Here is a 25,048-nt window from a genome sequence, read left to right as displayed (position 1 = left end):
ACCATTCAGGGAGCTCACAGGAGTAGAAACAGCCCATGAGTTCCGTGCACACTTCTCTCCTTCCCTGCAGTCCCTGGAGTGTGGGGAGAGAGTGGCACACTACACTCTGGCTCTGCCAAGCTGGCATATGGATTCTGGGGCTAGAGCAGAGAATCATAATTGATTTTTGGTTCCCAGCTTTGCCTCTGTTTACTCTCTCTTCCTCTACTATGAATGGCTCAGAATGTGTTGTGAAAGAGGAAAGCTTCATTCAATAGGTGCCTGAGTCTAGGGGAGTTCCCAAAGTCAGAGCTACTCTTTTCCTCCAGTCCCTCTGTTGCAAGAGCCAGCCAGCAGGGGACTGCTGAGCAGCTGCAGCAACGAAGTGACAGCAGCTGCCCAGAGCTGCACTTCCTGCTCAGACCAGAGCTGTTCCTGGGGCTGCAGGAGAAGTGGTAGGAGGCATTTGAAGAGACATTGCCCCATTTCAAAAGTGCTGATTTAAACACTTTCCTTTACAAAATACAAGGCACAGCTCAGGGAACATATTTTCAGTTTATATTCACTTTCTTCAGTTGCTCAAGGGTCACAGGTGACTTCTGGGTTGCCACAGGTTAGATACTACTATTCTAGGGCAGTGAATGCTGCCATTAACTTATACCGATTGTCAAATCCTAACATGGCTGCCAAGTAGGGTTGCCAACTTTGTAATATTTAAGAACTGGACACTTTCAGCAAGAGTGCTGGGACCTCTCCTCCCACCTCTTCTGCCCGAGGTCCCGCCCCCTGTCTCACCTCTTGCCCCAAGGCCCCACCTCCATTTGCTCCTCTTCCCCTCATCCTCCCTCGCTCACTGCTTTTCCCTTCTTCTCTCCCCATGGCCCAGGTCGGGAGGGACGTGCCTGCACAGCTGGGGCCGGGAGCTGCAGCTGCCCAACACAGGTAGGAAGTGGCCCCAGCTGAGTAGGGGCTGGTGCAGGTGATGACCTGGTGCCTCCCCACCTGCAGTAACTGGATTTTGAGTGTCTGGTCAGTAGATCTGATTGGACACGGTTAGGTCCCGATTTTGATCAGACTTTCCGGTCAGAAACTGGACACCTGGCCACCCTACTGCCAAGGTAACAAAATGTAAATTAGTAGTAATAGAAATCCATAAGGGGCTTACATGATTTGTATGATGCCTTGTGAAAAAAGGCAGCCTTCCATTTTGATTATGTGTAAATATCCTTCCCTCTTGCCTAATGACATCTCTTCCTCCAGGTCATTATTATTTTGTTTTGTTTTACACATGTAAGCATTTTGGGGCAGAGTTCTGTGTAAGCTTGGAAGCGTGTCTCTCTCACCAACAGAAGTTGGTCCAGTAAAGGATATTACCTCACCCACTTTGTCTCTTCATTGAGGTTGAAACTTGCCATGGGTACCTAAGTCCATAATCAGATATTTAATAATAACAATCATAAAGCCATCCTACCACTGGTTGGGGAGTTAGATGCAAATAAGTAAATAAAATGCTCTCCTAGATAGCACTGCCTCGGTGATTTTTGCAATAGCTCAAGAATAAAGCGTAAGAATTTAGTTGTGATCTCTATGAAATTCTCTTCTGTTTGTAGAGAGCTAGCTGTTCAGCCAGGGTAAAATATACTTCCACTTTAAGAAGTATGGGGTTTTCTCTGAGAACAAACTGGGTAGCAGTTGAGCTGTGTAGAGTCAAGGCCCTGGTCTACACTAGGACTTTAGGTCGAATTTAGCAGCGTTAAATCGATTTAAACCTGCACCCGTCCACACAGTGAAGCCCTTTAATTCGACTTAAAGGGCTCTTAAAATCGATTTCCTTACTCCACCCCTGACAAGTGGATTAGCGCTTAAATCGACGTTCCCAGCTCGAATTTGGGGTACTGTGGACACAATTCGATGTTATTGGCCTCCGGGAGCTATCCCAGAGTGCTCCATTCTGACCGCTCTGGACAGCACTCTCAACTCAGATGCACTGGCCAGGTAGACAGGAAAAGAACCGCGAACTTTTGAATCTCATTTCCTGTTTGGCCAGCGTGGCAAGCTGCAGGTGACCATGCAGAGCTCATCAGCACAGGTGACCATGATGGAGTCCCAGAATCGCAAAAGAGCTCCAGCATGGACCGAACGGGAGGTACGGGATCTGATCGCTGTTTGGGGAGAGGAATCCGTGCTATCAGAACTCCGTTCCAGTTTTCGAAATGCCAAAACCTTTGTCAAAATCTCCCAGGGCATGAAGGACAGAGGCCATAACAGGGACCCGAAGCAGTGCCGCGTGAAACTGAAGGAGCTGAGGCAAGCCTACCAGAAAACCAGAGAGGCGAACAGCCACTCTGGGTCAGAGCCCCAAACATGCCGCTTCTATGATGAGCTGCATGCCATTTTAGGGGGTTCAGCCACCACTACCCCAGCCGTGTTGTTTGACTCCTTCAATGGAGATGGAGGCAATACGGAAGCAGGTTTTGGGGACGAAGAAGATGAGGAGGAGGAGGAGGTTGTAGATGGCTCACAGCAAGCAAGCGGAGAAACCGGTTTTCCCGACAGCCAGGAACTGTTTCTCACCCTAGACCTGGAGCCAGTACCCCCCGAACCCACCCAAGGCTGCCTCCTGGACCCAGCAGGCGGAGAAGGGACCTCTGGTGAGTGTACCTTTTAAAATGCTATACATGGTTTAAAAGCAAGCATGTGAAAGGATTACTTTGCCCTGGCATTTGCGGTTCTCCTAGATGTAGTCCTAAAGCCTTTGCAAAAGGTTTCTGGGGAGGGCAGCCTTATTTCGTCCTTCATGGTAGGACACTTTTATCACTCCAGGCCAGTAACACATACTCAGGAATCACTGTAGAACAAAGCATTGCAGTGTATGTTTGCTGGCATTCAACCAAAATCCGTTCTTTCTCTCTCTGTGTTATCCTCAGGAGAGTGAGATATAATTCATGGTCACCTGGTTGAAATAGGGTGCTTTTCTTCAGGGACACATTCCTGCTGGGCTGTTTGCCTGTGGCTGAACAGAAATGTTCCCCGCTGTTAGCCACGGGGAGGGGGGAGGGTTGAAGGGGTAGTCACGCGGTGGGAGGAGGCAAAATGCGACCTTGTAACGAAAGCACATGTGCTATGTATGTAATGTTAACAGCAAGGTTTACCCTGAAAGAGTGTAGCGACTGTTTTATAAAATGTGTGTTTTTAAATACCGCTGTCCCTTTTTTTTTCTCCACCAGCTGGATGTGTTTCAATGATCACAGGATCTTCTCCTTCCCAGAGGCTAGTGAAGCTTAGAAAGAAAAAAAAACGCACTCGAGATGAAATGTTCTCCGAGCTAATGCTGTCCTCCCACACTGACAGAGCACAGACGAATGCATGGAGGCAAATAATGTCAGAGTGCAGGAAAGCACAAAATGACCGGGAGGAGAGGTGGAGAGCTGAAGAGAGTAAGTGGCGGGCTGAAGAGAGTAAGTGGCGGGCAGAAGACAGGGCTGAAGCTCAAATGTGGTGGCAGCGTGATGAGAGGAGGCAGGATTCAATGCTGAGGCTGCTGCAGGACCAAACCAGAATGCTCCAGTGTATGGTTGAGCTGCAGCAAAGGCAGCTGGAGCACAGACTGCCACTGCTGCCCCTCTGTAACCAACCGCCCTCCTCCCCAAGTTCCATAGCCTCCACACCCAGACGCCCAAGAACGTGGTGGGGGGGCCTCCGGCCAACCAGCGACTCCACAACAGAGGATTGCCCAAAAAAAAGAAGGCTGTCATTCAATAAATTTTAAAGTTGTAAACTTTTAAAGTGCTGTGCTTAATGTGCTGTGTGGCATTTTCCTTCCCTCCTCCACCACCCCTCCTGGGATACCTTGGTAGTCATCCCCCTATTTGTGTGATGAATGAATAACGAATGCATGACTGTGAAGCAGCAATGACTTTATTGCCTCTGCAAGCGGTGATTAAAGGGAGGAGGGGAGGGTGGTTAGCTTACAGGGAAGTAGAGTGAACCAAGGGGCGGGGGGTTTCATCAGGGAGAAACAAACAGAACTTTCACACTGTAGCCTGGCCAGTCATGAAACTGGTTTTCAAAGCTTCTCTGATGCGTGCCGCGCCCTCCTGAGCTCTTCTAACCGCCCTGGTGTCTGGCTGCGCGTAACCAGCAGCCAGGCGATTTGCCTCAATCTCCCACCCCGCCATAAACGTCTCCCCCTTACTCTCACAGATATTGTGGAGCACACAGCAAGCAGTAATAACAGTGGGAATATTGGTTTCGCTGAGGTCTAAGCGAGTCAGTAAACTGCGCCAGCGCGCCTTTAAACGTCCAAATGCACATTCTACCACCATTCTGCACTTGCTCAGCCTGTAGTTGAACAGCTCCTGACCACTGTCCAGGCTGCCTGTGTACGGCTTCATGAGCCAGGGCATTAAGGGGTAGGCTGGGTCCCCAAGGATACATATAGGCATTTCAACATCCCCAACAGTTATTTTCTGGTCTGGGAAGAAAGTCCCTTCCTGCAGCTTTTGAAACAGACCAGAGTTCCTGAAGATGCGAGCGTCATGCACCTTTCCCGGCCATCCCACGTTGATGTTGGTGAAACGTCCCTTGTGATCCACCAGAGCTTGCAGCACTATCGAAAAGTACCCCTTGCGGTTTATGTACTCGCCGGCTTGGTGCTCTGATGCCAAGATAGGGATATGGGTTCCGTCTATAGCCCCACCACAGTTAGGGAATCCCATTGCAGCAAAGCCATCCACTATGACCTGCACATTTCCCAGGGTCACTACCCTTGATATCAGCAGATCTTTGATTGCATGAGCTACTTGCATCACAGCAGCCCCCACAGTAGATTTGCCCACTCCAAATTGATTCCCAACTGACCGGTAGCTGTCTGGCGTTGCAAGCTTCCACAGGGCTATCGCCACTCGCTTCTCAACTGTGAGGGCTGCTCTCATCCTGGTATTCATGTGCTTCAGGGCAGGGGAAAGCAAGTCACAAAGTTCCATGAAAGTGCCCTTACGCATGCGAAAGTTTCGCAGCCACTGGGAATCGTCCCAGACCTGCAACACTATGCGGTCCCACCAGTCTGTGCTTGTTTCCCGAGCCCAGAATCGGCGTTCCACAGCATGAACCTGCCCCATTAGCACCATGATGCATGCATTGGCAGGGCCCATGCTTTCAGAGAAATCTGTGTCCATGTCCTGATCACTCACGGGACCGCGCTGACGTCGCCTCCTCGCCCGGTATCGCGTTGCCATGTTCTGGTGCTGCATATACTGCTGGATAATGCGTGTGGTGGTTGATGTGCTCCTAATTGCCAAAATGAGCTCAGCGGCCTCCATGCTTGCCTTGGTATGGCGTCCGCACAGAAAGAAGGCGCGGAACGATTGTCTGCCGTTGCTCTGACGGAGGGAGGGGCGACTGACAACACGGCTTACAGGGTTGGCTTCAGGGAGCTAAAATCAACAAAGGGTGTGCCTGCACATCAAGGAGTATTTCAGGCAGGACTGCACGGAGGGTTCCAATAAGAAATGGTGCACCAAAGTTATCGTTCTTATTGGAACAAGGAGGTTAGCCTGGCCTCTGATTGATACATGGCTAGATTAACCTCGCTGCGCCTTCTCTGTGACTGACTGCAGTGTGATCTAGACAGGGGAGGAGGAAAATGAGTCCAAAACAAATCTGGTCTATGTCTTGTTCTGACCCACTCCATCGATCCTTTACATCTTTGGCTGGCAGCAGACAAAACAGGCGCGAAATGATTGTCTGCCCTTGCTTTCACGGGGGGAGGGAGGGTGGGAACGGGGTCCTGACGACATGTACCCAGAACCACCTGCGACAATGTTTTTTGCCGCATCAGGCATTGGGATATCAACCCAGAATTCCAATGGGCAGCGGAGACTGCGGGAACTGTGGGATAGCTACCCACAGTGCAACGCTCCAGAAGTCGACGCTTGCCTCGGTACTGTGGAAGCGCTCCGCCGAGTTAATGCACTTAATGCACTTAGAGCATTTTCTGTGGGGACACACACACTCGAATATATAAAACCGATTTCAAAAAAACCGACTTCTATAAATTCGACCTAATTTCGTAGTGTAGACATACCCGGAGTATACTCTTTCCCTTTCCAAGGTGGGGTTACTAAATCAGGCATTTTGCAGCTGCTGAAGCGAGATCCTTGTGTCATTGTTACAGGATAAACTGTACTTGAGACCCTTTTAGTACCTCTCAAGTGCTCCCGAGGGGGAGGGTACACCTTTGTACCTTCACTCCAGCTTGAGCAGAACCATGAAATTCAACCACTCAGGGACTGGATCTCTTGGCAGCAGCACAATATTTCTCAACCATGTTAATGACACAGGCCCAACTGGGTGTGGCACCTGTAAGCCCTTTTACTCTGCGAGTTTATGACTAGTGAGCTGATTAAAGCAACTCAAAACAGCATCTTCAAAACAAAATATTCATTCACCCACAGATACAAAGGGTAAAAACAATGGTATATTTCTCCTTATCTAATCCTTCATCTTTCCTTGCAACTTTGGTGCATTTCATCTAGTGCTGTGCAGTTACCTCTCTCTGTATTCAGAGAAGCAGACTGCTGCTGTCTCTCTGCATGCCTGTCATGTCCTAAGCAGTCTCTGACCACTCACTTAGCCCCCACCATTTTCTAGGCCCATGGTCCTCTAATGTTTGTTAGCCTACTTTTGATGCTAGGCTTAGTCTTGGGAAGAGTAAACCATTTTTATCCTGGCGGGAGTCAGGTAGGGGGTATTCCCCAATAAACAGCTTCCCCATTGTTTCCTCAAATACTCTTGTCTGTGTCACTGTTTCCCTGCCCTGCTTGGTTCCTTTAACAATCCCTTTTAACAATGTAACTCCAATGTAATTCCTAGCGAATACCCCATCATAAACAAACACTGACACATGCACAATATTAACCAGAAATAATACAGAGATTTCCCAGCATGTAACAACACCTTGTAAGAATTGCCTTTAGAGAGTGTGGATATTAAAAGCAAGCAATCTGTGGAGCTACTATGGACCAGCAGTCAGAGAAACCACTTTCTCTGTTTTGAGACTGACATGTTTAAAGAAGTCAGGATTTTTAAAAAGTGTGGTGTTTCGCTGGTAGTGTTTAAGGTTCATCAGGAAAGATTCTGAAACAGCTGAAACCATTTATTCCTTTTACTGACTGAAAACTAAAATAGCTTTACAAATTTCAGCAGTTGGTTTGTTTTGTGTTAGACAAAACACATACATCCAGCTGTTGTATTTTCTGTTCCTGCCAGGTAAGAGCATGATGCACAGACTAAAGGAAGTGCATCACAAATGCTTACTATATCAAAGCTTCCGTCCGTGCACAGTAGCAAAATCTCATTGTGTATATTATCTTTCATCTATGTTCTTACACCACACCCATCACTGTGTATGTGGCTTCTGTGCTTCAGTAAACTGCAATTGTGCAGTTGCAGGTTTTGTGGCTTATTGAAAAGTAGCTTAGCAAGAATCTGCTGTATTGCACTACGTGGTCACTTTGTGAATCAGATTTTCTGATGGCTCTTATTGTAACAAGATTTTTTTTTTTTTAATTTGGTACTATTGAGCAATCTTTGTCAAGACCTTCCTGTACCACCTTAGTCTACATTCAGTGGGGGGTCTATTACAACTGGTACATTTGGAAATATGAAAACTATTTATCTGTGCTTTGTCTTTGAAGATAGAGTACATGGTTGCAATAGAAACTCACTTAGCCACCCACAGTCCCTAAGAGATAGGGACATAGTTTTGTCTGAGGTATTATGGTTTATTATTTTGAAAAGAACTGAGGAGGGGAACTTAATGGCTGTTAGCATGCACAGGTTGCAGACCTTTGAGCTTTGAGATCTGAATCTGCACAAGATTCACAGGGTGGTATCCGTTTATTACAACTACAAAACCTCATAGCACAAAACGTATAGATGAATAACTTGTTAATGTATCAAAATACTCATTTTAAGACATTAAGAGCTACAGAAGAATATAATTATTTAATATGCATAATACACAACACTCAATATGTATGACATTGCATATCACAAAGCATAATGGCCATAGATTGTAGCTCCAGTAATAACGGTTTTATACGCACCAATTGATAGGAGCTTTGAAGCAGACCCCTGAATTCTGCCCTTTGCAACTTTTAGGCAGATTGGTGCTGCGTTGATTCTGTAGTCCTTGTCAGCTATTTGGCAATCTCATTTTTCTATAGTGTTTTGGCAGAGATGAACTGCGTCGTTTTTAACCTTCTGCTCTCCTGCCACTTATTTAGCTGTTGGAAGCAAAGCTTGAATAGGAGAGCAGGCTTTGAGGATACTATTTCCTCCATAGTCATGTGCCTTTTCTCTCCCAAGAGCTCTTGAAGCACGGAGATGATTTAAATATATTAAAAGACTAAAGTGAAATCAGAATTTAAATAGTTGCTTTTTAATTAGCATTAACATTGTTAGTTTCCATAACTACCATAGAAATTCCCTCCAGGATGACACTTATTTTACAGATAATCTTTAATTTAGAAGAAATTATAAGATTCTGCAAATATTTGTAGAGACATTGGGACATATTTATTAATGAATGGCCTGAGCATTTAAGCACATGAGTATCTTTATTCATCTGACTAGTCCCATTGAACTCGATGACTTGTTGATTGTTTAATATTAGTATTGCCGTAGTGGCTAGAGGTCTCACAAATCCATTGTGCTAGGCACTGCATACACATATAATGAAAAGATAGTCCCTGTCCCAAAGAATTTATAATCTTAGTGTATGACAAGAGACAATAGGTGGATACAAGAAACTGGAGCGAGCCCATGGTAACAGTGAGTCTAACATGATCAGTGTAATAAATAGCAGGCACACCCACTGCTTGTCCTCCTAGACATTTTCAGCTGTTTTGTTCACAATTGGTATAGCTAAGATTTGAAGGAGCATAATGTAATGGCTTTGTGCATTTTTACAGACATTTCCTCCCCCTCATGGGAGAAAGTGTGAAGGTGCTTGTAGGAAAATTTGAGTAATGGCCTATAAAGGCTGGCACCATTTAGCAGAACAGAGGTAGTCATCAAGTAAAGTTAGTCACATGGTTGTGTTGACAGGAAATGGCACTTAGGCATGCACTGTGCATACCTACAACTATGTGAGCCTAGGTGATGTGTAGAAATACTCACTGTGCATACACAAGCCACGTAGCTGCACACATACATGGCCAATTAAACGCATAATAAGCCATGTGTACACACAAGTACACAATTTCTACAAGCATCTTAGGTAGTTGCATGCCTAATTTTGGTGTGTGTTGATTTGGAAAATCTGGTTCAGAATTTTCTAGCACAAGGGGGTGCAGAACAGGAGAGATTGCTTTTCCCAATCAGGTACTAGTTCTCAACATAGAATGGTACCTTGCATTTTTTAGAAGTGGTGTGGTAGAACAATAACAGTTTTAAAATGAAGCTGCTTTTATACCAACTGGCTAGTTTTTATAGTATTTTATCCAATTAGGGTTTAATTCCATTAATCACAAAGTAACAACCATAGTGCATCAGCCTGCATTCTTTGAGCCCCCAGCCAAACACCTTCGGAAGTTAATGGGAGTTAGCAATGGGCAAGGAATGCAGGATCAGGCCCACAGTGCAGCAAATCTTTCATATCCCTTTATCTGCAGGCAGGTTCTTACAGATGTAAAAACCTTCCTAGGAAACTGCTTAATCTACATTAAATGAATAGGGATGTGACTCAGGAAGCAGGAAAAGAATTGAAATTCACAGCTCTGTGGGTTTAAACTGCCGTCTTTGCATACTACTTTAATGCTACCCTGGCGTGCTTCGTTGAGCCTGTGTGCAGATGATTTGATCCTAAATTGTGAATTTCCATTCTTATGTGGATGTATGTTTCATCCTTACAATAAGAATTACCACAGAAGACCATTCTGTAAGCTCCTTGGGGCAGCAGAGATTCTGCCTCTCTGTAATAAATAGCTACAGTAAAACTTCCAGAATTAAAGGGCTTTTTTAGTTGATGATGTTCCCTTCAGCCAGTGAAGCATGGGGTTTCTTCAAGCCACCAGCCCTCCTTCTTCTGAAGGTAGCACCACTGAGATGGTGTTTGTGTTGCTGGTTCCTGTCACTTTTTCTTCATACCTGGACTGGTAACAGGCTGTATCTTTCTACAGAGTGAAAAACTGAAAGCTTGTTCCAGGGTATGACTCTCTAGTTTCCTCCTCTGAAATATGCAAATGTATGGCAAAGAGTAGAGACTGGGGGGTGAGGGGGGAAGACATTTGTTGTACTCATGATTTTTGAGTGAAGAGTACTACACTGAACACTTTCAGAATATTGTCTAGGGAGCAATACCTTAAGCTCTGTTGAAATGTGATTCTCTGATTATAACGATCCATGTTCCATGCATACACTACTAACCTGTTTGAGGCATGGGGAATTGAATCTAAAACAGCTGCTTCAAAAACTCAGGCTGTCCGATGAGCTAAAGGAGCAATTTCAGCACTTCAGTCGGAACAGGGATCTATAAAGTAGCAGATCTGACACGTCTCCCATGGCACATGTATATGTTAGCATGCATATGCATAGGACACACTCTGATAGTCTTTTAAAAAATTACATGTGGGTTTTTGTCAGTGATCCCCAAGACTGCTTAGAAAGCTTATTGAGGTAAAAACTGAACTTAAACATATCAAATACCCAGAGAGAACCTGCTTCAATACAGAAATAAAACCCCATCCAACTGCATACCCCTAGTTGTCACCTACCACTCCACACTGGAACCTGTGTGGGGTATCATCAAACAGCTACAACCCATACTTGATGGAGACTCCATCCTGAAAGAAATTTTTCCCGAACTCTTTCTTCTGACCTTCAAACAACCCCCTAACCGCCCAAAGCTCATCTGCTCTCTTCTTCCCCTCCCCTTCCCAAAAGAAGGTAACAGGCAGGAACTAATATTATCACTAAGAATATGAGTTGGATAATTCTAAGTGTAAGAGAAGGTGCTGTCTGCATTCCTCTTAAGCTGCATTCGGAAGCAGTGGAATTTATTTTTATCTAACCTAAGTAAGATGTAATGTAACCTTTCATTATTGATCTTTACAGTAATAATCAAACCATCCTTTCAACATTTACAAGGTTTGTTTAGAAGAAAATGAAATAAATACATTTATCTTGTTATTTTCAACTGAAAAACCATCTCCTCTTTCATGTTCTATTCCTGCAGCAAAGGGATAAGGACATTTTAATGTTTTCCTGCATCTATTTGTATGTTTTTATTGTGTTGCAGCATTAGTAGATACCTGATGCTGCTGTTATATAAATGTGAGTAAGTGAGGCGAGATTCTCAGTACAGAGTGAAGTGGGTAATATAAATCAGTAATTTAAGGTGATGGCAAAAAGAATGAGGAGTACTTGTGGCACCTTAGAGAGTAACACATGTATTTGGGCATAAGCATTCGTGGGCTAAAACCCACTTCATCAGATGCATGGAGCGGAAAATACAGTAGAAAGATATACATATATATATATATATATATACAGAGAACATGAAAAGATGGGGGTTGCCATACCAACTCTAATGAGACAAATCAATTAAGGTGGGCTATTATCAACAGGAGAAAAAAACTTCTGTAGTGATAATCAGGATGGCCCATTTCAAACAGTTGACAAGAAGGTGTGAGTAACAGTAGGGGGTAAAATTAGCATGGGGAAATAGTTTTTAGTTTGTGTAATGACCTGTTTGCTGACCATTAACTCAGCAATTACACCTCTTCTCGGGATGAGGGGATTAACAGCCAGCAACATTCTGCTGAGTTGTAGGAGCAAATCCCTAAAACTTGAGCAACAGAAGTGTCCACGGGTGAAAAAGATTGTAGTACAGGCTCTGGGGCATCACAGGCTTTCATTTCTTGGTCTGACTGTTATCTAGAGTTATGTGCATTGGTGATACAGGGCACATTCTGTTCACAGCTCAAGAAACATAAGACAGTTTGGTAATTCACAGGCATATTTATTGGGATTTGTAAATTCTTATAACTGAGTATTTTCAATGCTGAGGATAAAAAGGCTGTACATGGCACACTGTAGCCATAAACCCAGAAAAACCAAAGTGCATCCAATGACAACAGATCAGTGTTCCACTGGACTGCTCACTGAGCATATCTTTTATGTATCACCCAACATATCTGAACAAAGCAGTCTTTCATTTGCATCCTCTGAGTTCCACATTGCCCTTCACATTAAGGAATATGTTGTGGTGCTTCCAGTCTCAATATTCAATAGTGCTGTGACAAAGGGGGTTGAAGCTCTTTGCTCCCCATATATTTGACAGATACTTTTAAAGCTGAAGTCACTCTCATTCTATCCTGAGGCTGGCAAGATTGACTGAAAAAGCTTTGTTCTTCTAACATAATCAAGCTATACTGGTCTAAGGAATTCAAGTATTTGTTACTGTCCAACTGAAGTGAATTTTATGTCATTAACTCACAAGTCAAATAGGCTATAAGTCATATAAACAACGAATCTATTGATTTAATTTAGAAATAAACGGAGTTGATAGATTACCTACCTTTCTGTTCTTGGGAACACAGCCCAGGCTGAAATAAAAAATCCTATGATCTGCTGTGTTTTAATCATACATAATCCAAATTTTTGTTGGTTATTGAACTCATCTTTTAGTTTATGGACTCAAAGGCAACACTTTGGTTTCAGGTACAAATACAAATGCACTCTTTATGGGGCTACATCTCAGAATTTCTAAGAGGCTATCTCTCAGAACATTTGTTTTTAAAAGGCACTGACATAAGTGAAGTTTCATGGATACTAATATGTGTACTATTGCAACTGGTGGGAAGAAGAACTTCTGATCATAAGGATATTGAAAACATAAGGCCATTTCATGCTTCCCATATCAGTACATTACTCCTGGGGGAACTCTGTGCCAGAAAAATAAAAATTCTGCGCACAATATTTCAAAATTCTGTAAATTTTGTTTGTTAAAATAACACTACATAATTAGGCCAGTTTCAATTATTTTGGTAATTTACTGTCAGTAAGTATGTCTGTAACAATACAGACACAGAACAAAATTTCCTGAGGAGTAGAGAGTTAAAGAAACCTCTATGACAACCCAGTTCCTGTTTCTCTGCCCCCCAGAGCCCAGCCGGGGGGCTGGACACCCACAACCCCTCCCCCTCAGAGCTGAGCCATGCCCCCCCAGCCAATTCACCCACACCCCTTCCCCCAACATAATCCAGCCACAGGGTCCCCCCAGCCCAGATACTTGACCTCTTCACCTCCCTGAGCCCAGCTGCAGGCTCCCCCTTGTCCAGATACCTGCATTCCTTTCTCCCAGAGCTCAGTTGTGGGGTCTGCCCTTGCCTAGGTACCCGCATCTCCTTCCCCCCAGAACCCAGCTGTGTCCCCCCCCAGCCCAGATACTTGCACCCCCCCCCGGAGCCCAGTCGCAGCCCCCCCCCCAGCCCAGGCACCTGTCCCCTCCCCCTCCAGAGCCCAGCCATGCCCTTCCAGCCCAAACACTCACCCCCCTACCCCTCAGAACCCAGGGATCCAGAGGGTGAAACAGCCTGATGCTGGGTCCAGGGCTTGTGTGGCGTTTCCTACGCACCACCATTTCGTTCTCGCAGGGCGTGCAGGGAACTGCAGCTGCTGGGTACCCTTTAGCTCCTTCTCCCTCTCCCGGTAGTGTCTTTTTTGTTTGAGCTGAGCTGGGCTCTGCTGGGTCCAGTGGCCCCCAGTGGCGGACAGCAGCACTGCAGTCCATTTCTGTAGGGGAAAGGAAACTGCAAAAAACATTTAATTTTTGCAAAATTGTGCATTGTGCAGTGGTGCAGAATTCCCCCAGGAGTAGTACATCCAGAGAATTCTCTGCCAGCAGGTCCTTCTCTGTTACTATAGGAGGGGATAACCTGATCTTTTTTAATATAATTTTACTTTCTCTCTTAAACATTGGTAGGTTTCACCTTATTCTATTCACTTGTTAGGGTTTGGAAACCTTGATCTGTGGCCTTGAAGATTTGACCTCTCATCGGGTATCATTTCTGCTCCTTTTTACATAATCTCAGGTTTATAGAATTCTGCAGCGAGCAAGTTATAACACAAACTATGGTGTACCATGTCATTATACTTCTAAATACCTAAAATACTGTAGAGATCCCAGGTGGGTCAGACATTATCTTTTATTGGTTCAATTTCTGTTTGTGACAGAGACAAGCTTACACAGAGCTCTTCTTTATAGATCCTTGGCTTTCTATTTGACAAAGAATGGATTATGAAGTGTTACTAATTGTATAGAAGTCATTACATAGAATGTCACAGATATCTTAGTGATTTGGTGGTCCCCTCCATTCCCAGAGCTTCCTGTATTCTCCCTGTATTCTCCCAGGACTTTTAAGATCACCGTATGGTTGAAGATCATGTTTGCTTGCCATCTTGCTTAACATATATCTTGCCTGTGTTATAAATATGGAATTGTTAGTTCATTTTAAATCTCTGTTAAAGTCCTATTTGTTTACTCGTCTGTATTTTACCATTTGTTTTGTAGTTATTGGATTAAAGCACTCTGAGGTGTTTGCATTGAGGGCACCATTCAAAGTAAAGTGAATGATGGACTGGCTTGAAAACAATAGTACAGAAGAGAGTCTTTCAGCAGAGAAACGGAATTTACAGGGACCAAGATAAACGTATACATTACTGAATATGTATCTACAGTAAATACAAAATTGTTCAATTCGAGAGATGGGGGATTGTAGTTAGCAAAGTATTGCAAAACCACTAGTTATTGGAAGACAAGTGTTTGAAATATAAATACACCGTGAGTGGGTGGATGGGTATAATTAAAGAGATATTAAAGGAATTTAAAAATGAGCAGGCAAAAAGAAGTTGTCTTTAGCCTGCAGTCATGACAAAACTTCTGATAGTCAAACTGAAAAGCAGAAGTAAGGAAAATTAAGACTAATAATAACAACATTTATATAATCCTTTACATCTTTGAAGTGTTATACAGACTAACAATTTCATCCCCAAAATACATTCCTGAGGTAAAAATGTCAACCCCATTTTACTAATGGCAGAACAAATACACAGAGAGGTTAAATAATTTGCCCAAAGCCATACATCATTGGCAGTGCAAGAATTACTAGTGCTTGTGAAAACGCTGGATTACTGGACTGACAACCCTGGAGAATAAAGTCCTCAGGTACATCACAGGCTATGGCAGGACATACTTCTCCATGCCACCATATCTATTTGCCCTAATTCTTTTCTCCAACTATAGAGTTGAAAAGTAGTTTAGTTCCTGTCTTCATTCAGTTCTTCACTTGTCTGTTGAGATAGCCAGGACCACTGCCAAGTTTGGAAGTAGTTTTTGTGAAGTGGACATTTGTCTTCTGAGAGCTGAGGAAGAGTGAGGCCACTAGGTCACTTACTAATACCTTACATATAGAATAGCACCTTTTTTATCTTGAAGGGTTCCAGAATGACCTACAAACGACTGGATACTCCTTCTTCGACATGCAGTCACATCCGGAAGTGAGGTCTGCAGGCAGATTAATACATTCATAGATTATCAAGCCAGAAGAGACCACTGTGACCATCTCGTCTGTCCTCTTGTATTACACAGGCCATAGAATTTCCCTGAATTAACTCCTGTTTGAACTGGATCATATCTTTTAAAAATTTCCAGTGATCAAGAGTCTACCACAACCCTTGGTAAATTGAACCAAAAGGTTAATTACACTCACTGTTAAAAACTTGCATCTTATTTCCAGTCTGAATTTGTCTAGCTTCAATTTCCAGCCATTGTTATACCTTTGTCTGCTAGACTGAAAAGCTCTCTATTACCAAATTTTTTTGCCCATGTAGATACTTATAGACTGTGATCAAGTCATCCCTTAACCTTCTCTTTTTAAAAACTTTTTGCTTCTTGAATTTGTCGCCATAAGGCATGTTTTCCAATCATGGCAATTTCATGGCTCTTTTCTGAACCCTCTTCAGGTTTTCAACATCCTTCTTGAACTGTGCTCACCAGAACTGGACACAGTATTCTAGTAGCAGTCACACCAGTGCCGAATACAGAGATAATATAACCTTTACTCCTACTCGAGATTCCCCTGTTTATATATCCAAGTATCTCATTAGCCTTTTGGCAACAGCATTGTATTGAGAGCTCATGTCCAGCTGATTATCCACCACAATACCCAAGGCCTTTTCAGAGCCACTGCTTCCCAGGATAAAGTTGCCCATCCTGTAAGTGAGGATAGCTGGCACAAAACACTGCCCAACTTGTTGTGTGGATGTTGAAGGAGGAATAGATTTTTAGCCAAGAAAATTGGGCAACATCTATTAGAAAGATATAGCTGAATTGTGTTTGTCGGGATTTGAACCTGTGACTACAAAAAGTATAGATGCTTCAAATACTGTGGTACAAATGGTTAAAACCAAACATTCTTGAAAAGCCATGGATAAGATTCTGCTTTGAATTACACTGTGAGAGCAGAAACAGTGTGTTCAGGGGAGAGTTACAGAAACAAATGTAAAATGGCAGAAGCAATGCCAATGGCAGATGCAGAATTGGCAGTAAATAGACATAGGGGCATCAAGATTAGCAATGTTATGGCACTTCTAAATTTATCTGGTAAATAAATTATTAGGGAGTTGAAGATTCATCTCTGTCATTGTCACTTAATCCATCATCTGTTCATTGTGATGCCCTGAGGCAAGAGGCATGCCACTGATAATTTGTTTTTGTTCAATACAGTTCATTGTCATGGCTCACTTTTGTAATTATTTTCAGGAATAGCTATCAATGAAACAGTGCTAGAAACATATAAGTAGCGGTGCAAGTAGATTTTAATTCTTACCGGTACGCATAGGTGACTCATGGGAGGGACATAAGGAGGGGCACCAGTTAAAGAGGGGGCACGTGGCCTCCTTATGTGACCCCCCCCACATGACTCCTCCCCACTCCACCCCCAGCCCAGGGCCCCCATGCTCTACACATCCCCTCCCCATCCCACTTTTCCTGGGGCAGGCTCTGTCTTCCCGCTGTGCCGGATACCAATTTCTGAACTGCAGGACTTTCCCGGGAACCACAGCAATGCTGCCAGGTCCTCCGGTGTGGCTGTACCGCCCCATGTCCCTCCCTCAGCCCTGTCCTCCAGCAGGGCTGTACAAACCCCAGACAGGAGATCATAGAATCATAGAATATCAGGGTTGGAAGGGACCCCAGAAGGTCATCTAGTCCAACCCCCTGCTCAAAGCAGGACCAATTCCCAGTTAAATCATCCCAGCCAGGGCTTTGTCAAGCCTGACCTTAAAAACCTCTAAGGAAGGAGATTCTACCACCTCCCTAGGTAACGCATTCCAGTGTTTCACCACCCTCTTAGTGAAAAAGTTTTTCCTAATATCCAATCTAAACCTCCCCCACTGCAACTTGAGACCATTACTCCTCGTTCTGTCATCTGCTACCATTGAGAACAGTCTAGAGCCATCCTCTTTGGAACCCCCTTTCAGGTAGTTGAAAGCAGCTATCAAATCCCCCCTCATTCTTCTCTTCTGCAGGCTAATTCAGATTGTCAGATGCAGCTGCGTGGAAGGCTGGGGGCGGTACAGACATGCCGGAGGAGCTGCTGGCGTGGGGCTGCCCATCGCCCCCACATTCTGCTCCTTTCACCACTGTGGTTCTCAGGAGAGCCCTGCGGTTCTGAAAATGTGTCTTTCCGGTACAGTGTACCGGCAATAAATACCTTAATGGTACGGCGTAACTAACTGAACCTGCTTACTTGCACCACTGCATATAAGACTCTTCCAGCAGGAGATCTTTAAAACCAAACTACAAACTATAATAACACTACATTATAGTGATCTGCTGTAGCAGAAAGGTAGGTGCTATTTGATAACACCAAAAATATTCCTTTCACAATAGAGGAGGTAAAAAGCCAATGTAAAAAATGAACAGAGAACTCTCTTTTATTCAGTACAAGAAAATGCTTCATAGTGAGGCAATATTTACTTGTATTTGTATCTTAAAATCGGCCCGCCAAATCTCAAACTAATACAAATAGCCTCTTGCTCATCTTTAGTGTAGTCAGTTAGCTTTATAGATCAGTGACCTGTGAATACTTCCCAGCAGCCAGATTGTGTTTAAATAATCCATTTATATATAAGTATTTCCACTATTCCTCTCTCTACTGGTTGCTAGCTATGTCCATAGCAACAGATAGTGATGTTTCAAGTGGAGTTCAATGGGTTGATTGTATGATAAACTGGAGAGAGAGCAGAAATCAAATATTCTGTTGACGCACACATACCTTGATTACAGTAACAATTTTATAAAAGAAAAAAGACTTGAAAAGAAAATTGACTTTTCCCCAGAATTTCTGGCTTCCATTCTTGACGGAGTTTTCTGGTTTAGCTTTAAAGTTTGGGATGTGTTCTTCTAGTTTGAGGAACACTGTTACAATAGCATGCCCAGGAGAACAGTTATCACTACACCGTGCTTCAGATAGATACCACTTGCATACTGTGATTCAAGCATAGCCATTACAGGTACTGATGTCGGCTGGACTGAGCGCTTGTTACTTAACAATAATTAAAAAATTAACAAAAATTTCTTTTCTGGGGGGAGAGGGATGATTATGTCTCTTTAAAGAAAAACTAAAATTCAGGGCAAGCTTGAAAGATAAAGAACATTTAAACAAAACCTAACTTATGTCGCTTGGCATTTTCTGTATTCATTAGTTTATTATAGAAGACATTTGCTGTGAAGAGGAGCTTTCTCTTTCACTGCACAGCACCTCCTTCACAATTCTGCAATGCTGTCATCATCCTGTATTTAAGGTATCACTCTGTGAAGTCCCTGAGGATGCTTCTTCTTCTTCATCCACGCTATTTGCAGTGGGAAGGCAGCCCTGCCTCAGTTGTCTATTTCCCCCTTTTTAAAAGGTAGTTACACTCAATTTTATCTTGCCCCTCACTTTGCAAAAAAAGGCAATATCTGGGGTGCTAACTAACATGGGCATAATTTAAAAAATATATTTGAAATAAGTATTTTGGGGAACACCTCCTGAGAACCCCCCATTCCCAAAGAAGGAATGAGCCTTACGTCTTGCTGTAGTACCTGAGAGAGAACCCTTAGGGCTCCTTCCAGGTGGCAGGAGCAGGGAGGGTCTTTCATTGTTGACAGCTCTCATGATTTTATCAAAGTCTTACAATATTTGGTGGCTTTTTTAAAGCCACAGTGCCTGGAATCATGTGATTACATGAGAATCTCAACTTTCAGAGGTTTTTTTAGAAAACCATCTTGGCTGCAAAGGAAAGTTTGAAAACTTCTCCCGAGTGCATGCTAAAAACGTTTTTAAAAAACAAAGACAAAAAATCCAACACTTATATTTTTAGGCCAATCCCCTGATTTTTGGGGCCTTGTCTCATCTTTTTTGAATGCTTGGGGTTCGTAATACTGGGCTGTCAGTCCAGGAACCCCAATCTCTAGAAATACTTAATAGGGAGTAGAGGGACAGGAGCAGATGCCACTGGAGATATAGGCATGATCAGTATACCAAGAAGGCTCTGCTATTTTATTAGTAACATTCCCTTTAAAACAGTATTGCCATGGGGAGTGGAGCTCATGATGAGTATAGGGGGAAGTGTAAGTCAAAGCAACAGCCAGGGCCGTCTCTCTGATTTCCTTTCTGCTGAGGCAGTCAGAGCTGCCCAGCTTCAACTCTGCATTTGGCAGGTTGGCCCCCTAGGCTAGCAGACAACCAGCTAAAAGGTCTTAAGACATGTTAGCCTGTACTTCAATGAAAGTTTTCAATTGTGTTAAACTAACTCAATTTTGCTAACATGATTGAAAAAAAACACAGTCTTTTTATGCATCAACTCATCCTTGGGTGCAGAGCTGCAGGCTGGGGAGGGATATGTGCAAATAGTGCCTCAAGGAGTTTTTAACTCCCTTTATATCCTGTAGGAGGATAAAGATGAATGGCATAGGAGAGCAGCCAAGTATTGCCTGTCTTCTGTTGCCTTATTTCCTGTATTTTACAGGCTCTGTAAGAACAGAGATCAAACAATAGAAACAACCAGTGGACAACCTGCTTCAATTTTCTTCCCCAGATTGTCTTGGTGGTTCCTAATGTGCACTGGAAAATTCTGGGGGAAAACAAACACTGTAAATGATTGGTATATTGCAGTTAACCCATTAGCCATCTCTCTCCTCTGCTTGGGGGGGAAGGTCTTAGGTATGCTGTGAAGGTAGTGTAAATAACACACAACTGTAAATAAATTGCACAGGGTGTTGAACCAGCAAGAGGGTCTCCATGTAATTTGTGGACTGAGACAGAGGCAGGACCAAGGCAGCCTCATTGGTGGAGGGGTTAAGTAAACTGGAGAAGTCTCCATCTCACTGTGTTTACAGCTAATCTGTCCCGATTGGCCACTAGTATCTTACCAATGCCAACACTATTTTTGGTTCCTTTTCTTTACTGTAGGTCAGCTAATTGGTTTTGTTTGGACCGTTTTGACTGAGTTTTGGGAAATGGCTGTTCCACCGTATACGTATGAATTGCATATTTCTTTTAAGTGTGAAAGTAAAAAAGAGGATACTCTCTCTTTAAAAACAAATCTTCATGAGAAATCTTGACTGGCTACAAAAACCCTAGAAATAAAAAAACAGGCTGTCAGCTAATGACTGTCCAGAAGGCCTTTAAGCAGAAATGTCCAGAAGTTAGAATTTGGTTTATGTTCTGTTTAGTACACTGTATTAATTGATTTATGCAGTATTAAACATGTGTGTTTGTGTGTGTACTTAATAAGTACACAGCTGTTTTGCAGTATTAAGTACCTGAAATCTGAATATTTTGTTCTGCTCAAGAATGAGATCTGTCCAGGACCCCTCATACTCTGTTGCTACAGGTATGTTATAATATAGCCAACTTCATAATACTTTAGTATAGGATTGAGTGCTGATGAAGGTGAGCTCTTAGTTTTATTTAAACATATATTTTTCTTCTGTCATTAATAATTACCAAAAGTGCCAAGGAAATTTTGGAGGAAAACATGGTGAAATTCTTGCTCCACTGAAATTTGAAAAAAATTCCCATTGTCTTCAGTGGAGCCAGGATTTATATATATTTATAGCCAGATAATGTATATTTATATATGATATTACTGCATATGTTCTGAGGCCAAAAATCCCTCTGGGAATCCTTTAGTATTTACATCATCATTACGCTATAATCTCTTGCATTTCTTAGTAAAATCATTGTTACTGGCGGGGTATCAGTCCTTGTGGAGAAGGATCAGCTCTGGTTACATTATATAAACAAAAGTTTTAAAAAGAAATACAGATTTTCTGGAATTAATGTCTTGTAAAGAGGGTTTTGATGTTTGTATTAGCTGGATGATAGCATTGGAAAAGAGGCTTTATCAAAGGCCTTTTTACTAAAATATTGCATTCTGGAGCTTGAACAGATGGTTCTGTTTTAAGCAGAGGCTGAATCAGGTTATTCTGTGGTTTTGGTTTTATTACTGCAATGATTTAGATTTCCAACATCTGTTTATCCACCAATCTGTTAACTAACAGTCTAGCAAAATATGACTTTCTGAAAATTAGTCCCTTACATTAAAAATTACTGTGTCTATCCATTGGTTGCAATTTTCTATGCAAAAATCCAACAGTTTAGTAATCTGAAGATTTCTTTGAGATATTTTGTTAAATGTTAAAAAAATCCCTTAGTAAATTTATCTTAAAATTTCCCTTGCCTTTCATTCCTGAAGAGTGGCTATATGCTTATTACCCACTATTTTGGGAATTCTCAACCAATCACTTACACTAGTTAAATCAATAACAGCAAGGTAATTATGCATCACTCTTTCCAAAAGTGCTGCATCACCTATAAGGCTTTTGGCTACAACTGTAGCTGGTGTTGGATCTGCCTGAAATGTATTCCAGTATTTAAAAATAATGTTCCTTATTGCTGTATCTTTTTGGAATAACTGCAATAGGAACAAATATAATATGCATGGTATTTAAAGATGCTATCATTATTATTTAATAGGAAATTTCTCTTTATCCTGTTTGCTTTATTAAATGCAGTATTGATTACATTTTATATCCTCATTCTGTAAATCTATGAAACATTTCCTTTGATTCAATTTCCAAGTCAATTAAGCTAATACAGTTCCATTCAACATGGAAAAATTGACCCACAGGGATATTTCCTATATCTTTTTTTAATACAAACTTTCAAATGTGATACAATGGGCCATATATGCAGCTAGTGTAGATTGGTGTAACTCAATTCTATGCAACGACACTGCTCCAAGTTACACCAGCTGAGGATCTGGCTCTCTGTCTTTATCAGGAGGTTGAGCTGTCAATAATTATGGGTATCTTTACAAATGGTTACTGTTATCTGTCTTCTGATTATAAAGTCAAAATGTCATGGATAAAATATAACAAACATAGCTTCTATTTAAACAGTCTTCCCACAGTTATTTTGTTCCTCGTTGTTCAGCATACAGCAGTTGGGAATACATGTTCCTTCCATTGCTGTCCCTTTTATGAAGAAGAACATTTCTCCAAAAATAAAATAATTGTGAGTTAATATTAATGGAACCAGACCATGCAAAAACACTATAAAAGGAAAACTCCTTACTGATCTATTGGAGTGAGAATAACTCAAAATGTTCACAGGCTATTTGAGTAATGTTAGTATGTAAACTTTTTCCATCTAACATAATCAATCATTTACACCTGCGAATGTTCCTTTAACATAGATGGAACAGAATTTTTTGCATTTGTTCACAATTTTGTTACATAATCGATAATAAGAAAAATCCAGGTCCCTTGATGGCATCTCAGAGAGTATTTCTAAAATGATAGGTTTTCCCAGGGGATTTACTGAAAGCATAATATTGTAAAGAGAACATGTTAGATGATACTGTTGGGAACTCAGGCTTGTATCCTTTAAAAATTTTTTTGCTTATTTCACTTTCCTAGTCAATGGGACTACTACCAATACATCAGGTTAAGCACATGCACACATCTCTGCAGACTCAAACCCTCAGCTGTGAAATCTTTTTTTCTAACAGCAATGTATTCATTATGATAGGATTCAGTAGTTAGTTCATCAATGCCTTTGAAATATTGGGCTTCTGTTATGAGATAACCATTGATTAAAAAAAAAACCCGTTTGTTAACAATTGTAAAGTCCCATTTCATATCTTTGGCAACTGCTCTTTTGCTAACAATTACAGTATAGTTTTCTAATTTATTTAAAGCTCTCTTCTACAGCCAGTTTATGGGGTGGGTGGAATACACATTCCTCTGTCAGTGCCTATATACATAGCTTCTTAAAAAATCTGTGAAACTGTTAGTGCTAGGAGGTTTAGATTAAGATTTTTATTTTAATATGCCCTCTAACTTCTTCAGTCTGTGAACCTTGTGAAGTAGTGAGATAAATATTATTATTCCAATGTTACAAGTGAGGAAATCAAGACACAGAAGGATGAAGTAATTTGGCCAAGATAACAAAGGGTTCCATTCTACCACTCTTATTTCTGCTGAATTATACCTTATTCCACAATGAGCCCCCATTACTTTCAATGAACTAGAGTGTGTCTTGTCCTACATAGCTGCACAGGGGAGTAAGATCCTTCCACTCCCACTAAACATACCCTCTGAAGCTGCACAGGACCAGTCCAGATAGCAGTTCTAGCATAGCTGAAAGAGCAGAAGACTGTATGCATGATATTGCTTTATGACCAAGTGGACAGAGAGGGTCAGAAAGAGAGCATAAATATGTATCCCCACCCGTATGGGCTAGCCAGAACTGTTGGGGCACGCAGTGGGGGTCAACAAAGTTACTTCCCTCTGAGTCTGGTCAGAAATTGTGCCCCCAACCCATATTCAGGGCTATGATTTAAAGGTACCCTTGAGCCTAGTGGACTACTCAGAGTACTGTGACTATGGGTGGAAGATTTGGGCCCAATGTTAGGAGTTTCTTACTTCAAGTTCCATATTCAGATCACTAGACTGTGCCTTTATCAAAGTCAACATAAAAATGACTGCTGCCTGACACACAACTCTGCCACTATAATGCTATGGGGTTCCTATTTAATTTTCATTTTATCTTTGAGCTTCTCATGTCCTCCTAAACCCTCTATTCCAGTGTTTCTCAACCTTTTTGATACCAGGCACCAGCTTGCTGCCTTCCTAAACTGTGTCAGGGAGATCTCAGGGACTGGCACTAGTCTACAGACTGGTTGTTGAAAAACACTGCCCTATCCACACTAAGACCGTATCATGTCAGTGCCTCTTAATGGCTCCAACCCTGGAAATCCAAAAAAAGACCCAATTCTGAACATGAAGTTTAATCTTCTAGGTGGCAGAATATTGTGCTCCTGTTATATGGTCAAATCAGAGTTCCTCATCTTTTATAATTTGTGAATGTGGCATTCTGAATAGTTAATACGGCTGCCTTGAACCATTAGTGATAGCAGCGCTCGTGTTTGGTCTGTGTTGTCATTACAAACCAGGTAAGGAGAACTTAACTTGTGGAAAGGAACAGATTCAATGGAGAGAATATATTTATTCCAAGCACTTAAATTTTTACATATTTGATTTATATTTTATCTAATACACTCAAAAGATTATACAGCACACGTAAAATGCAAACATACTGATCTTACTGCAGTACAAATGATTAGCACTGTCTTACAAGGGAGTTTATGAAGACAATGGTTATGTAGCAGCTCTAAGAAAGAGTAAATTATATTAGACCATGACATTTATTGACTCCCCTAGGACTACACCACCACCTACTACAGAACAGTGCTGTGCTTTCATACCTGGTTTAGATTAAATAGTTTTGCTCTTTGCTACCTCTATATACATGTTTCTTCAGCTGAGCATGTTAATTAGTCTCTTGCTCTTTTTGTATCTGTACCTGAGATAATTACGCAGGCCATAAATATATTTATCTCCTGAAATTCTATTGCCTCTGATTTTTAACTGAACTGGGTGCTCTTATTC

The 25,048-nt window shown here is 42.2% G+C and overlaps 2 protein-coding genes across 5 annotated transcripts in view; both read left to right on the top strand.

Annotated features, from left to right (window-relative positions):
* SDK1 (sidekick cell adhesion molecule 1) overlaps nucleotides 1-25,048 on the top strand; it is a 646,825-nt gene that overhangs the window by 342,470 nt on the left and 279,307 nt on the right. The gene's annotated exons all lie outside the window — the stretch shown is intronic.
* LOC140917861 (uncharacterized) lies at nucleotides 1,770-4,199 on the top strand. The gene is made up of 2 exons (XM_073361385.1): nucleotides 1,770-2,630; nucleotides 3,207-4,199. Exons 1-2 carry the CDS (start codon nucleotides 2,048-2,050, stop codon nucleotides 3,746-3,748), a joined length of 1,125 nt encoding a protein of 374 aa, XP_073217486.1. The 5' UTR covers nucleotides 1,770-2,047; the 3' UTR covers nucleotides 3,749-4,199.

Source organism: Lepidochelys kempii, chromosome 10 (genome assembly GCF_965140265.1).
Source record: "Lepidochelys kempii isolate rLepKem1 chromosome 10, rLepKem1.hap2, whole genome shotgun sequence".
In the NCBI taxonomy this organism is placed as follows: Eukaryota; Metazoa; Chordata; order Testudines; family Cheloniidae; genus Lepidochelys; species Lepidochelys kempii.
The sequence above is the reverse complement of the archived record's forward strand: the minus strand, read 5'-3'. Positions and strand labels throughout refer to the sequence as shown.

Coding starts and splice junctions, on each gene's coding strand:
- LOC140917861 (XM_073361385.1), top strand. CDS start 2,048: ATGCAGAGCTCATCAGCACAGGTGACCATGATGGAGTCCCAGAATCGC. Junction 2,631..3,206: donor AGGCGGAGAAGGGACCTCTG/GTGAGTGTACCT, acceptor TTTCTCCACCAG/CTGGATGTGTTTCAATGATC.